The sequence below is a fragment of the Corvus brachyrhynchos genome, unplaced genomic scaffold (assembly GCF_000691975.1).
Source record: "Corvus brachyrhynchos isolate BGI_N302 unplaced genomic scaffold, ASM69197v1 scaffold56, whole genome shotgun sequence".
NCBI classification, from domain to species: domain Eukaryota; kingdom Metazoa; phylum Chordata; class Aves; order Passeriformes; family Corvidae; genus Corvus; species Corvus brachyrhynchos.
In genome coordinates this window covers 7,845,406-7,860,941 of record NW_008238664.1, presented here as the reverse complement: position 1 = coordinate 7,860,941, position 15,536 = coordinate 7,845,406, and the positions used below count along the sequence as shown (strand labels likewise).

The following is a 15,536-nucleotide window of genomic DNA, read 5'->3' as shown; positions in this document are numbered from 1 at the left end:
CACAGCAGCCTGGCAAACATTCATCTGGGAGTGCTACCACAGCCTCACCCACAGAAAGGGCTCTGTAGTGTTTATTTTTCCCTTGTACTTTGGTACTCAGCTCCACGTGTTTTTGCCTGAATGTATCGTGCTTTTATGCACCAGGACAATGCTGGGCCACAGTCCAGGCCTCTTGGATTCAGTCTGAAAGCTGGCTGCTGAAGATGGATACCTAGGCATGCCAGCTTTAGTTTAGGTTTTAAAATAAAACTTCCATCCTTTCTGTTTGTGATGGCTGGTAGCATGACCTCAACAACACTATCAGAACACAGTTTGTTCAAGTCTGCAGAGAGCCTTTAATGATAACTCAGAGATGTGAAGGACTTTATTCAATTTCACAGCACTTTTAATTCCAAGACACTATCTGAGCATCTCTACTCATCCAAGAATTAGATGTGGAAGAAGAGCACAGGGCTGATCACTTGGCTTTACACACTTCACAAAAGTAAACAATCCAAAGTGTATTATTGTGCCTGCACTTTTCTGGGTGACTGGGGAGTGGGTGCTCACTGCTGCTGTCCTCATAAAGAGATCGAAGAGCCTCATCCCACTCTCTGTGAGAAAATCTCTCTTTCCTTGTCAGCCCAAGATGAAAAATTGCACCAGAAAAGTAATCACTGCCAGGAGGTGATTTTTGCAGGTTGCAGTTTGAGACCTGCATCCTATGGGAGTGTGCAGACTGCCACTGATCTGGCCTCCCGGCTGCTCTTCCCACAGCTTATGCTAGGCAAGGTCACTTAACTGTACATGCCCCAGTTTCTCTGTGAAGTGAGGCTAAACATTAAATAGCAATGGGTAAAAACATTTATTAATAAATATCTAAGACCTTTGAAACCTTTAAAAAGTATAAATTACTCAACTGATATATCAAGAAGTACTAATGAGGGAAGGAGAAGTCAATGGTAACAAACCAGTTCAACACAGTGTCTCCACACTCTGCTTAGAGAGGTAGCTCGCTGAAAGAGGTGAAGCTTCCTCATGTGCCCGGTGTACCTGGCAGTGCTTGGCAAAACATAGTGGAGATACTGTTTAGAAATCTTCATCATCGAAGGTCTCAGTGCACCGCAGCATCACGGTCTCATGATCATAGTGAAGATCTTCTTCCTGAAAGCCCCCCCAAAGTCAAGCAGGATTAAAAAACAGAGGAGTTCATTGAATTTCAAATACGCAGTGAGTTGGTCAAGAGCTGATGTGCCAGCAAATGCACCATGAGCCCTCCCTCCTCTCTGAATCAACCACCAGCATTTGGTAAGTGCCTGAGGTGCCTGATGAAGAATGGCTCAAATTTTCTGCCAGTTTCCTTCTAAAACCACATGGCTCCACCCTGTGTCTATTTACATCATCTAGACAGATGTAACTGACTGTGGTAGCAAGGATGTCACAAAACAGGCTATGAAGGTATGAGAGCTTCCTTGAGGCCTTAACTTCTACCAACTTCAGGCTTTGTTCCACTTTTAGCAATAGAAGGAAACGGTCTTCTCTTTCACCAGTTTAGAGAGAGTAAGTGGCTCTTGAGAAATCCAAGTTTAGAAGGTGAAAGTGTTCGTGCCTGCAGTCCATCTAGTCCACCTTCCGCATTGATGCAAGACTCTTCAGTGAAATACTGCTTTTAAAAATAGGTGCTGTTTAAAAATGTATAGCTTAAGGAGCACTAAATACCACTTGCTTGTTAAGTGACTCATCTAAAATCCATGATTTCAAAAGAAAGTGTGCCTTTGAAGACACAAAGGTGCTCAGCACTATTTAGGAAAAAAACCTCATTGAGTTTCATTGAGGTAAAAACTTTGGATCTCAGTCTAAATGAATCCTTTACTGCCTTTGCTGCTAAGCTTCTCTTATGATGTGACCTTAAGACAACAGCTCTTGAAAAATTACAAGATTGCTTAACTAATCTCATGCTCAGAAATATTTCTTTATCAGGTACCATAGAAGCATGCTCCTGTTCTCATTTTGGGGTCACTGCCTTTTTAAGAGCTCTCCCTTTCCTTGTCCAAATCATTTCTCCCCTCCTCTTGCGTGAGTTTTTCTGAAGCTTTTTATTCCAGTGAGGGGCATGCCATTGGCAGCCTTGAGAGCCAGGGCAGCAGCTCAAGAGGAGCTGTGCTCAGTAGCTCTGTGACTATGAAACAGGGACCATCCACAATCCAACAGCAGTAGTTGCAGTTTGTACCTGGACAGTTAACCAGAAATGACAGAACATGGCACTGGCATGAATGACCAGCAATGAAATCCATCACCTCATCAGCTCTGCAGATGAAAGGAAAGGAGACCATGGGCTGCCTTTTGTATTTCAGTCAGGTGCACATCACACGACTTACCTTGGTACTTACTGTACTTGCTGCCCACCTCTGTATCTTCTACAAGGCGTGTGCACAGTGTCCTGGGACACTGCTTTATCCTTGGGATAATTATCCCAACACTTCCCAAACTCCTGTGCTAGCATAGCACCAGCACAGGTACCACGTCAAGGGAAGGGGAATGGTCTGCAGAGGTTCAGTCATACCCATAAGGTAAGCAGGACGGGTTCCTTTCCCTGTCAAGTCCAGGAGTCTCTGATGCTCTGAGCAGCCCAATTTCTGGGGTAAGGTGAGTAGCCTATACTGATCTCTCTGCTGCTGCCTGAGTTGGTGTGTTTCAAGCTAGCTGGAACATCTTCTATCCCTGCTCTGCAACCACTTTCATAACTGTCTCAATCTGTTTGCTTTGAGATGGATCCGAATTTCTGCTCTCAAAACAAAAAATATCTTGTCAGTCATATTTTCTTTTGGCTTTTTTTTTGCCTCTTGGCAGCACTGTCTAGATGTGCAGTACTGCACTCTAAATCAAAACAGATTGTGACCTTCACATTATCTAGCCTGGGTGATTTCTGCTCAAACTCCCTTTTTATTGTCTTATCACAGACAACTAAAAGTTCCTGTGTAAAACAAATGTGTGCAGCTTTTTATTTCCTTTTGGATCCACACAGTACACTCAACTGCCAATTTGCAGTACTTTGGGTTCTTTTGCTGCTTTTCTTCCCATCACTGCCATTCTCCTAGTCTTGTTTTAAATGTGCCTCTTTAAAGCTTGAGAGAGACACTACCTCTTCCCATACCACCTCATCTGGGAGCTGGGAGATGGACTTGGGCTCACATATAACGAGGCAGCTCCAAGCAGAAGGAAAAGATGAGACCATGCCAGGCCTGACACTCACAAAAGAAATTTAAAACCATAAAATGCTATATCTTGCCTAAAGATTTTCTTTCTTTTCTAGGCCTGCTCAGTTCATGGTCATTTACATAAACACAAGAAGAGCTCCGCTCTTACATAGAACATAGCTATTCACAGACCAAAGGGCTCTGTAGATCAGTGCCTGGTCTCTGACAACAGTCAGCAGGTGAACTTTAGAAAAAAGTGCAAGAATTGGGCACACAGTGTGCTCAGTTTTACAATAAATGCTCCTACATTATAGCAAACTGTGCTGTGAGGTCCTCCTGTACTGGAAAATGAATCTGCACCTTCAGATTTAGTAATTGCCCATGGATTGATGACCCTGGAGTTTAAATATGGTAATTTGTACATGCAAATATCTTTAATATGTTGTTTTTTCATTTTATTTAGTGCTTTCTAGTTCTTCTGGTGTTAGACACAATGAGTAATCATTCTGTGTACCAAATCCACACCATGTAGGAATAAAATCGTCTTGCAGTACCCCTCAGTCTTTTTTTTAGAAAAGTCCTACTCTTAACAGTTTCTATTTAATGCCTTTGCCTGTGCTTGCTGCCATTCTCTGCACCTCCTTTAGTGCTGTCTCCAAGACGGGGGAGCCAAATGGCATGCAGCAGTTTCTATGTGATAGATTCAGACAGTGGTGCAACACTAGTTTCTGCTTTGTTTTCTGTCACAACTACCCCTCGCCACAAACCTATTTTCCTTCAAAGGAGCATCTGTTCAAGTACTAGAGACAGGTGGGAGCTAGGAGCTAGGCAATAGAAACCAGCAAACCAGTGGCTGCTGTGGAGGTACCACTGACTGAACCAAACCTCTGCCTGAGGGGTATCTCCCTTTCTGTTCTTCACCCACAGGCAAGCTCTGAGCCACCTCCTTGGCAGGGAGATAAGAAGGGGAGGACAAACAATGCAAGCACAAAGACTTCTGGCTCAGCAAACTTGCAACAGTAGGCTGAGGTTAAGAGGAAGCTCAGGACCTTTTCATCAGCTCTTTCAAGAACACGAGTATCCTGCTTCTAGGACCTGCCAGTGGAGGGCTCAGGGCAGGGAACCTGGCACCCAGACAAGCAGAAGGTGGTTCTACTGAGCTCAGAATGAAGCAGCTGGGGGTTGATGGAGAACTGGAAAGTGAGCTTTACCTGCTCAGAGGAGATCACTCAAGCTTTTCCACAAGGAACTTTCATGCAAAGGATAATAATAAAAAAATTTTTAAATTCCTTACGTCATTTGCCATTTTGAATAATATTCAAAGCAGTATTCACTCAGTTTGCCTCTTACAAAGGCAATCCTACTGGCATTTTGGAATGACACATCTGAAATTATGAACCCCAAGTTCTTATTTGTAATCATTCTGGACAATATGATCAGAAGCATTGAATACAAAAATCCCTTTCTGACATTGCTCCTGAAATACACTGCTCCTTCTTTAAGGAATCCTTTGGCAAGGCTTACCTGGCAAAACTGTGTATTAGCAAAGAAGAGGTGTTTTAGGAAGTCAGTGACCTGCAGATAGAGTCTCTGGTGATCCTCTGGATTTTCAGAAGTGCAGCTTGCAAATGCTGAACTGAAAATGGAATCAGATACTGTATTTAATTTCCTGTTCCCTTCTCCTTACTTTCTCTCCTCCATATTTTACTTATAAATTTATAAAAAATTCAAATTGTTTTCGAGATGGTTCTGATAATAAAGAAAACAGCCAAGCAAGACCGGGAGGAGTGGTGATGGATGTATTGATGAGATACTGTTTGCCAAGTGCAAGGCAGATGTATAAGAACAGAGAAAAGAAATACAAGCAACTGGTGTCACAACAAGGAGATCCACTGATACATGACAGCTACAGTAACACTGTTTTGGGGAAAAGTAAATATCCATTAAAACAGACAGCTGCAATGGTTATTTGGGAGTGTATTTGGTAGGGTTGTTCAGAGGAACAGCTTTGACTTCTTCTGTAAAGTTTTTGAGTGAGTGCAGTAACCTGTGTTCATGTAATGACATGTTAGCTGTAACTGGCAGGTTTGTTCTCAGGTAACTGTGGCACAAAAATAAGCTTTTCATTCTGGACCTCACCTCTGCATTCTTCCTGGGATTTTACAAAGTTCTGCCATCACACCTCTGTCCAGAATTACAAGGTGCAGAACAATAGGCAAGAAGAGAAAACAATAAATGTTGACTACTGAAATACTAAACTGATTTGGGACCTAAAACAGACTGTAAAGATTATTGTAATACTCTGCAGTACTAAGAAATACTTAATCTTATTTTAAAAGCAAATGGAAATTATGACCTCATAAATACTATTTAATAAATAAATATTTGTTAAGCTTTTTCATCCATTCAAGTATATTCTGATCAACAGCCAAAACAACCTTATTTTAATTCATTCTCTTCTGAAAGTGCAACCTGGAATGGTGGCAAAAGAAAGAAAGTCACATTAAAGATTACTCTAAATGTTGAAAAGTAAGTAGAAAGTGGGATTAAAACCCCACATATTAAAAACACTACTTGCAAAGAGAAACAATCCTAACAAAGACTAAGCAGAAAGAATACATAAAAGAGAAATCATAATGTGATTTTCCTCTTGAGGAAAACAACCCTTTTTGTTCTTTGGTCTACTGGGAAAAATCAAAGGCAGTGCCAGCTTTGTATTTGACATGTTCTCTTCCAGGTAACTCATCTGAACTGAAGAGGAAAGAGGTGTTATTTAACAGGTCCTGTGTTTCTTTGGTATTACTGTTCAGGTCAACCACACTTTACCCTGATCGCCTCCACGTGACTGAATTAGAGTACTTGAAAAAGACAAGGGAGAAAATGTTGACAAATTATCATTTCTGTCTCATTAAATGAGAGTACAGTTTATGATTAGCTGATTCATCCATGGAATGCCTCTTGGTCCTCACAGGCCTGATAAGTGACAGAGAGAAAAGGAAAATATTATGAGTATTGTAAATTGAAAAGACAGAAAGCTGTGCAGAGTAGCCAAGAAAATCAGAAGGACCTCAGTTGTCCTGAAGTGATGGGCTGCTCTTAATAAGTGATTCTAACTGATTCTGCTGTAAATGACCATTAGTAATTTCACTTTTACACCTGAAAAGGAAGTATTATTGTGAGCACAGTTGCTGGAGGCTGCTACTCTGACCATTTATTAAAAAAGAGAGCTGGACTATTGTCTTACTCCACAGAGTACTTGCCGTGGAGTACTGAAGTGAGCTATTAACGTACTGTGTCTGCCAAAAGGGGGCAGTTTGTAATTTACCTCTGGCTGGACATGCCCTGAGTCTTGCTTCTGTCGAGGAAACCAGCAGCAACATCAAACGCATCTTCAAACATCACCTAGCAGAGAAATCACTTCAGATGTCAGCATATCCAGCCACCTAAAAGTTTTACCCACAGCATAACTTTTAATAATGAAGTCTTTAAAAGCATGATACTCTTTCTTTACATTTAACAGGTATGTTTGCAGCTAGAGTAAACCAAGAGGTTTTGTGGAGACAGGAATAATGTGGAATAACTGTATTTCATGGCTGGGAACACAAGGTCATTCCACTCCCTTAAGCCTGTGTTTCAACCTCTAGGAATTAGGCTTCACATTACATTTCCCAGAAAATCAGTAAAACCCACAAATTGTGTCGGTGCTTTAGAGACTTGACTGTGGACCTCCCCCAGCCAGTTTCTCCAAATTCCAGTTTACAAAGGAGTTTGGATGCTCCTTGTGCCAGACCACTAAACTCATTAGTTCACTCTGCCATAATGCAGTTCACACACTTTCTGTGCCAGAAAAGTACCGTACGTGGAACATTCCCATGACATTTCCTAAGGTGACGAGCAGTATGAGCTGTGTCCTGTGACCCAAAAAGAACTTGTCAATGCAATTTACTTATATGCTAAAGGTAAACATCTGTCCCTTTCTTGCAGCTAATGAAATTACACATACCTCTTTGAGCAGCTAGTTCCTTCAGCAATCAGTGCTCCAGGAACCATTTATAGAGTTGGCTGTTCTTTAATCAATCTCTTATTAATAAATGCCCTGGTCTATTCAGTCACTGACTTCTGCTCTGCAGAAGTGCATGGTACAGGCAGTCATTGGCCCTGTACCACTGGGACTGGTCTAAAAATACTTTCTCTTTGCTACCAAGTGCTTTGATGAAAAAACCCCACCCAACCCAAAACACAGCAGGCTTTGGCAAACTAGGTATCCCTTCTGGATTTAGATAATCTGTGCTCTTTGGAGAGTCTGCAGAGCACAGTAACTGTATAATTCTTGTTCTTGCTTCCTGTCCCTGGAGCAAGGTACGAGCAAATTTAACTGTAACTTGGCACAGAAACTCCGCAAGTCAGTGGAGACCAGCAGGATTACTACACTGCACTACTGCAGCTTGCTAGGTATCTTCTATCTTACTATCTTACCTTGCTAGGTATCTTACCAAGATAAATTTTGCTGCAGACATTTACTCAAAGACTGCTTATTGTCTCCATGTATACATTCATGTGGTCTTGGGAAAGCTTAGTTACAACTACCCTATGTTTGCAATTAAAAGCTGCAGAGCCAATTGGCTTCTGAAGGCTTGGAGTTTCAGAGGCAGACTATGAATGTTGCTGAGCACTTACTTCCTCTGGCGTGGAGACTGAGGAACCACTGGCTTCCTCACTGTTACCTCCGCTGTCCCTCACACTACCTTCAGTGCAAGCAGGCTCTGGGCAAACAGCCTTGGGATCCATGAAGAAATCTCTCTGGCTACAGTACTGCAAGATGCTGTCCCTGCTCTCTTCAGAAAGCTCTTGCCAGAAATGGGAAATAGCTGTGGAGACCTCAGGAAGAGGCACCTCTCCAGTGCAAACAATTCCATGCTCTATCAGCAGGTCCACTGTGTGCTTATAAAAATACAGGTATCTGGAAGGAAAGGAAAGGAAAGGGAGCATCTCTTAAGAGCAGGCTATAAGGCAGCCATCTACTGAAAATCAGCGGGACACTGGGGAGTGGCTCTGATCCATAACTACTTCACTGACTCTGCCTCCAAGACTTCATACAATTACTGAGTGATGCCCAACACTGCTGAAGATTTCACCTGAAATCAGGCTCCAGCTTCAGCCTCAGCCTCAGCAGGACTGCCTCACAACAGAAGCTCCAGGCACTGCAGGTTGTACTGGTCGCACAGGCAAACCTCATACTGGAATTTAATAATTTTTCAGTTACTTGCCTCTGTATCCTGAGCCTTTTGCACTGTAAGTCCCTTTTTATACATCTACTGGCATCGCACTACGCTTTAAAGCCCTGGCTGAGGTCATATCCTGATGCACAAGGTGCTATACATGCAGACAGAAGGACACTACCCTAGGTCTGGATGCTCTGACTTAAGCACGGATGCTCAATTTCCTCCATTTTACATCTAAGGAAACACATCCCTAGGACTGACTTCTATGCAGTCTGTAGTGAAACTGGTGGTGGAACATAGGGCTCATAATTTCAACCCAGTGGCTAAATCTCAGAACAAACCTGCTTCTTCTGCTAGCACTGTGTGGCACAGTGAATCAAGGATAATAATGTCTACTTCAGAAAGCAGCACTGAAGGTTATTTTACATTAATTAAATGCTTAGAGAGTCTCAGATGAAAATAAAAAGATCAAAGGAGTACAAAGCAAGAGTTCTATAAACAGCAGTCATTGGTACTATGTTTGGGCTCAAAATGATTCCTTGGAAGATGTCCCAGATGAGCACATTTCCTGATTAACTGAACAATATTGCATGAGAAAGCAACTCAAAAAGAGTTCGTTCTTTTTTATTTGTAAATATTTGTTCCAGCAAACCAATATTGAAAATATAATTTTGTAGGCAAGCATAAATCTGTTTAAACCCCATTTCCACACTCAGGAGTATTTTCCACCACTGCTGGAGACAAAATACCAGAAGGGGAATAAGTGTTCTCATGTAAGGTACTGCACTCACTAAGGTTTCTGTATGTCCAGCTCCAAACAAAGGACCTGGAATTTCTCAAGCAGAACATGAATCACCATTAGACTGCTCTGCTAAAGAAATTAAGCTTGAAGCACGACTCAAATATTTCCTTCCCAGATGGAAGGAGGCAACCACATTTTGCACTGGGCAGAGTACTCTGAAGTCCTACCAATGTAGCTCCTGCTGCTGGACATGGGAAAAAAACCCAGTCAGTAGAAGCTCAAAGCATTTCTGATGCTTCCCAAATCATGTGATTAAATGATCATCAAAAGGCTGTTGCTTTCTTTGCTGAAGAGTCCCTTTCGTTTTATGCCTGTTATAAAAGGTAATTTTTTGACAAGCATTAGCTATAAACCAAATGCAATTGGCCCTAGGGCTATAGGGTAAGTGCCAGAGTCTACACAGTACAGGCCCTGGTCTGCCTCGTCAGTAAAGAACGTGAAAGTCAGGTGTTTATGGCTCCGTCGTGCACTCTTTGATGAAGCAGATTTTTCTAATCCTGAAAATCTTGGTTCAGCACATTTCAAGGTCTTCTAAACGATACCTTAACTACAGCCACCTCCAATTCTAACGGGAGCAAAAGCAGGAGCCGGAGTGGGAAGCTGGTGCCATCTGCTGGTCCAGCTGCACTCTCTTTTTGAGGAAAAACCCGATGATCCAAGGCGTTTTTAGAAATACACAGCAGTTCAAAGCAAAAGAGAAGAAGGAACTGCAGAAGTTTTTGGCTACAGCGGTGATGCCATGGAAGAGGATGCCAGCTGCAGCTCTGGATTCTCCTGCACTGCGTGTTCTTAATTCTGGAATGGTTAGGGTGAAATGGACTGCTTGATGGTACAAAATAGATTACACATGCATCTATTTCTCATATCTTTACAATCAAACAGTCGTTTATCCTGTTGGAAATGCAGGATAGAACCTCTAATTACCTCCTAGTGTTGTCTGACAGGAAGGGGAAGAACATGGGAATATAATGTACTCAGTTTTAAGGTATCAGTAACTGAAAAAACCCCAGTAATTTTACCATTACGACTTCTAACTAAAATACATGGACAACTGACATGAGAATGGTGGTCTTTGACTGTTAGGTCCTGCATCAGGCATTTAGGAGCTTAAAGGGTTTACAGATTCACACCCACTAGCTCTAAGCGTAACACACGTGCAAGTGTTTAGGTTCCCCTCCTCCCCAGTGTTGCAGACATGTTTGCATTGTTGCAGAATGCCTTCTGGTATCTTCCAGACAACCTCTATTCTGCAGCCCAGAGGCTGAGGACTACAAGCTCTTCCTTGGTTGAATCCAGCCTTACCCTACTCTGATCCCAAGCTGCCAGGAGCTAAGGGTCTGTTTCTGGAAGGGGCAGCTCCTCATAACAATGCCATTAGAGGAAGGATGAGCATCACTGTGGGGAAAAGAATGTGCCTAACTCTGGTTCCTGCACCTCCCTGGAACACATACAGTTAGACACCTGACAAGTTCATCTGGTGCAGCAATTCTTACCCTCCTAAAATCTAGCCCCATTGCAGGGATACAGTGGTAAAGCATGGCAACACAGAGACTGACACACTTGAAAGAAATTTTCTTCTTTTTCTTAAGGGGTGAAAAATCCTCAGGGATCTACCAAGGCCTGAAAAGCTGGGGACTGCTACAGCACTGAGAGCTCATTCATGTGCAAGCTGTGGGGGCTTAGGAAGTGATCAGCTTCATCACCAGTAGGGCCAAAGTTGCTGGCACAAGGCTTCTGCAAGGCAGGTGCAGGCTACAGCAGGACTGCATGGACAGCAGTGCCTGGATGCAGTGATTATGCAAACAAGTTAAAAACCTGAGGCTATGTGGGGTGCACCTACCGTTCAAATTCCATTAGATCTGGGGATAAAGTGTCTGAAAACTGGATCAATTCTGGCTTCCCATATTCTTCCGGTGTTTGTTTTTCACATTCTTGAAGCAAATACCAGATGGCAGAGTCACTTTCACTCACATCTTCTGAGGCTGATGTAGTGCTGGAAAGAACACAAGGGGAAAAAGCCACATTAACAACTTCTTAACTGGATTAATAAGGCCCTTGTCATGGTCACTCCAAAGCCCAGAGCCATTCTTCCCAAGCCAGCTTTTTCCTCCTTCTTTTGCTCTGCAGGCAATGAGAAATCCTTGCCAGAGATCAGCTACATAGAAGGGAAAGAAAATACAAGCACTGACTGGAAACGAGACCAACAACATGCTTAGAATGTTTGTGCACTCAATGGGATTACAGCAGTCCAGGTGAAACCTCTTTCTCCTCTCCTCATGATGAAAAACCTCTGCTTGGAAATACAGTAGCAATGACAAAGAAGTTCAGAGATGCTGGGATGGAAGCAAGTGCAAAGTATTATCATCTTTTATTGACTCGTATAAGCCCTTACCTGGAACTGCCGAACTGCCTCCTGACATACTCCTCCCTGACTTCCTCCAAGCTGGATGGGCTCCCATCCTCCAGACTGCAGCTCGCTGTTGTCAGCAGAAAGGTTACTGTCACATCAATGGCACTTTTGGCTTCTCTCTCACCCTCAGCCCCAACCAAGCAGAATACTGCCAACAACTGGTTCTTCACAAGCCAGAGCTTGTCATTAGGCAAAAATGATGTGAAAGAAGGAACATTTGTCTCTTCTACAATGTAACTAGCACTACTGGGAGTTTATGAACACTGAGGAACTTAGAATCAATGCCTTCTTTCTAAAATTGATTTGACAGAACTGATGGTGAAAACAACCAGCAAATCAAAGTCTGGGCATGCACTAGTCAATGCAGTATTTTTTGATTACCTTATAATGAATAAATTGCAAGTAAAAAACCTTGACATCCAACCTGTGATTCACAAGCAGTATGAATTTTGCATATATGCAAGTACATACAAGGGGAAGCTTGCCTCAAACTCCCCTCAGCAAGCCTCACTGCTTGTTATCCCTTCAGTTTTGCTGTCAAACTATTCTTTCTACCTGTAACTCACTTTTATGGGTTATCCAAGGATGTGGGTTCAGATGAGGTTGTTCATTTTAAGCACTGAGACTTCTAATAGATGCAAATTACTGGAGGTGCAAGTCACATGAATAGCCTTTTTTTTCTAGCTGACAGGAATTTGGACACTTGAAGGGACAAAAAAATATGTCCAAAGCCTCTATCCTGTCAGCCCCTAGTTCTGCCTGCTGCCAGCGGAGGCAGTGGCCAGCAGCACTACACAGAAGGCACGTTGTTGGGGCCCCGCAGCAGGAGCTGCCACCCGTGCCGACGGTACCTGCTGACCAGTGTGACCGAGGTGTCACAGGCTGTAACAGAGCAGGGCGTGCCAAGCTGAAAGAAAACAAAACTGTAGCATCTCTCTTAACCATTTATATCAGAGTACACTCTTTACCAGAGGCTTCCATTTCCTACCCTAGGAAATCCTTCTAGCTAACACCCCAGTGTGCTGTTGGGCAGTGTAAGCTCTCGCAGGGCTGGGTGCTGGTGACAGCTGTGACTCACACTGTGCCATACGGCTGTGGCCAGAGGAGCACACAGCTCCTGCAGGCTCCGAGTGGGAGCCTAAGGATCCAGCCTGGGCACCCATGCCAAGCCCCACACCTGCCAGGGTGAAACTGCCAAGGGGACTCAGCTCAAACAGCCTGCTGCCATGGGACAGCAGGAATTGCTTGTTTCCTTCCTTCACCTAGACTGGGGAAGGGGCAGGAAAGACTGAGAGTCAGAGGGGCATTTCTGAGACACAGTGCTTAGTGGGTTGGCAGACTTTTCACCATCCCTTGCTTTTTGCTAGAACTAAAGCCACAGTTGGCTGCAACGCTTTAATGGGCTCAGCTGTGTACAGCTGTCTCTATTTAACAAACACATAAAAACCAAGTCCGGGCTCTTTGTCCAAGCAAATACTTGCATACAGTTACCTTTCATCTTCAGCAAAGAACACAAGGTTTGCTCCAGCTTCTGGATAGATGTCTTAGCCTTACGCAAAACTTGATACTAAACATAAGAAGAAAACAGAACTGATTGTTCTCTGCTCTAACTAGATTCATGTTTTAACATGCCTTCGTTGCTTTCTGCATTTTTCCTTCATGTTTACCTTCAGTAATTTCCATGTCTCTGTGAAAACAACTGTGTTGTTTCACTAGCTACCCTTATACATATGAAAAGGGGAAAGAATTAATAGGAGAGTAACTTCAATATAGAATATAAATATTTGGGTATACATTATGCAATACATACACAAACACCCAGTCACACAGACATTTGCTACTTAACTCTGATCTTTTTTCATCAGCAAATGGTCTTGTTTGGATCGTTCTCTTCTTGGAGCATGTCCAGAAATACCATGCTGTGAAGTCTTGTTGGATGCCTACCAACTTAAGGCATAAGATTTTACTAATGATTTCCCATGAGACTTTTGCTAGGAGAAGCCTTTGCCATGTCCTGCATTGCTCTAACCCGGATTACAGCAGTGTAGAACATGGCAAAGGCTTCTCCTAGCAAAAGTCTGGATTAACAGGATTAACTTCAGTGCTGCACATCATTCCTTCATCATCTATACCAAGCACAACTGAAAACATACAGCTAAAGCATTTAAACATACATATCTCCAAAATATTTCAAGACTTATGTGCATGGTGAGACCATCCATGTCTACACTGCAGAGCTTTCATGCTGGATATTTTAGCCAGGCACCAAGTGCTAGGATTACAAGCAACCCTTCTGTATTTAGGCTTTTTAAGATATTAAACTTCCTTTGCCCCCTAGAGTCACGCAAGGGGCACATGACACTATGAAAAAGCAATTTCAAGAACTGGCATGTGAACACAGTCCCCTTAGACCAGGCAAAGGAAGTAGTTGTTTAGTCTTGGCTTCTGAGATCATGCTGACTTCAGGTTAACTTGTATCTTGCTAGAACATGGCAAACTGAACTCTTACCTCAACCTGCACGAGAGCTAAGGGACTCAGCAGGCACAAGCTACATGTAGTGGTATTTAGCATATTCAGGGGACAGTTCCTGTCCTAAACAATCATTACCCCCTCTATTTTACAAACTGGAAAACTGAAGGTAACCAATGTAACTAAACAAATCAGTGGAAGAATTGAGAAAATACTCCTGATGTTTACTCCTCTGCCTCAAGCATGGCAATTTCAGTCTTTTCAGTAGTATTTTAAGTAAATTTCATCTTCATAAACAATTTTGCTTAAATAGTTTCTTCCTTTAATAGAGACCAAGAAACAGTACTGGTGCTTCTTTTTTTCCTGAACTTATTTTTCCAGTGTCTTGAAGACAAAGTACACCTCCTAAAGCTGATTGAATTACTCCTTTCCCTCTAGCTCCTTCTGTCCCTAAACTCACTGTTCTGATTTCAGAACAAAATGCTGTGACATCAGCTTCCTCATGGGATCCCTTGGTTTGTTTCCAAAATACTATAAAAGAAAATTCAATGCTATAAAAGTGCTGCAAAAAGCCCATGAGGAAAGTACAGATAAGGCACATGACAAACCCATGACCCAGAAACTACAAACTGGACAACTCCCTTACGCTGAGTTGGCAGCTTCAAAGGGAAAGGTGCATAGAGTGAAATTACACACATACTGGCACCCATAAAGACACCGTGATCCTCCTCAGAGATTGAACCTAAAGCTGGTTAAATTGGAACATACTCAGGTATTACAGCGATGCATAGAGAAATAGTCACTGTTCCGCACCTTTGAGGCACAGTTGTCTGACTGGGATAAAACTCTTCCCCGCAAGCTGCTGAAGAGTCTTGCCAGAGGAACCCAGTGGTGTGCCTGTGGCAAGTGCTGCTTTGCCATGCAGTGTTCTACCTCTTGCAGGTGTGGCAGGGGATTGAGACTCACTTTGGCATGTGTCTTCCTTAGACTAGTCTCCAGCTGTGTCTGTTGAAAGCTGCAAGGCAACATTTATTTACACTGAATAAATACGTAAGTGAAGAGAAAGAAATCTTACAGCCCATATAGTGGACAGACAAAAAGAAAAAAACTGGCTGACTGACAAGAGTTTATCTTTCTGTAGAAAATCATTTTGAAATTTTCTCTTCCCTGGAGAGATCCCTGCCTGTTAAGTACTTACTGAAACCTAATTCACCACTAACAATTAACAGCAACCCAGCTGAAGCCAGCCTCCTATCTCCTGCACCCTTCCCTACAATGATTTGATGTTTCATTTCCATGGAATATCCAGGGCTCGGCTTCACAAAGCACTCCTCTGCTCCCACCGATGTTGCTAAAGGACAAGCTTCTTTACAACACTGATTTTTTTTTTTATCCCAATAAACTGTGACATTGATGTGGGCAACGATACCAGACATACACTTGCACGAGAGGGCCA

At 42.8% G+C, this 15,536-nt stretch overlaps 1 protein-coding gene across 1 annotated transcript; it reads right to left on the bottom strand.

The window, feature by feature from the left end:
- Positions 1-825: 825 nt before the first annotated feature.
- On the bottom strand, positions 826-15,536 carry STRA8 (stimulated by retinoic acid 8). The gene is made up of 8 exons (XM_017738048.1): positions 15,519-15,536; positions 13,102-15,095; positions 11,593-11,677; positions 11,041-11,193; positions 7,854-8,136; positions 6,502-6,578; positions 4,701-4,812; positions 826-1,143 (listed from the first exon to the last, which is right to left on the bottom strand). The coding sequence occupies exons 2-8, from the start codon at positions 13,106-13,108 to the stop codon at positions 1,069-1,071; spliced, it is 792 nt and encodes a 263-aa protein (XP_017593537.1). The 5' UTR covers positions 13,109-15,095; positions 15,519-15,536; the 3' UTR covers positions 826-1,068.

Excerpts from the sequence above, each read along its gene's own strand:
- STRA8 (XM_017738048.1), bottom strand. Across the intron at positions 6,579-7,853 it reads CAGTCTCCACGCCAGAGGAA|GTGATGTTTGAAGATGCGTT; the intron begins GTAAGTGCTCAG and ends TTTCTCTGCTAG. Across the intron at positions 4,813-6,501 it reads CAGGGCATGTCCAGCCAGAG|TTCAGCATTTGCAAGCTGCA; the intron begins GTAAATTACAAA and ends TTCCATTTTCAG.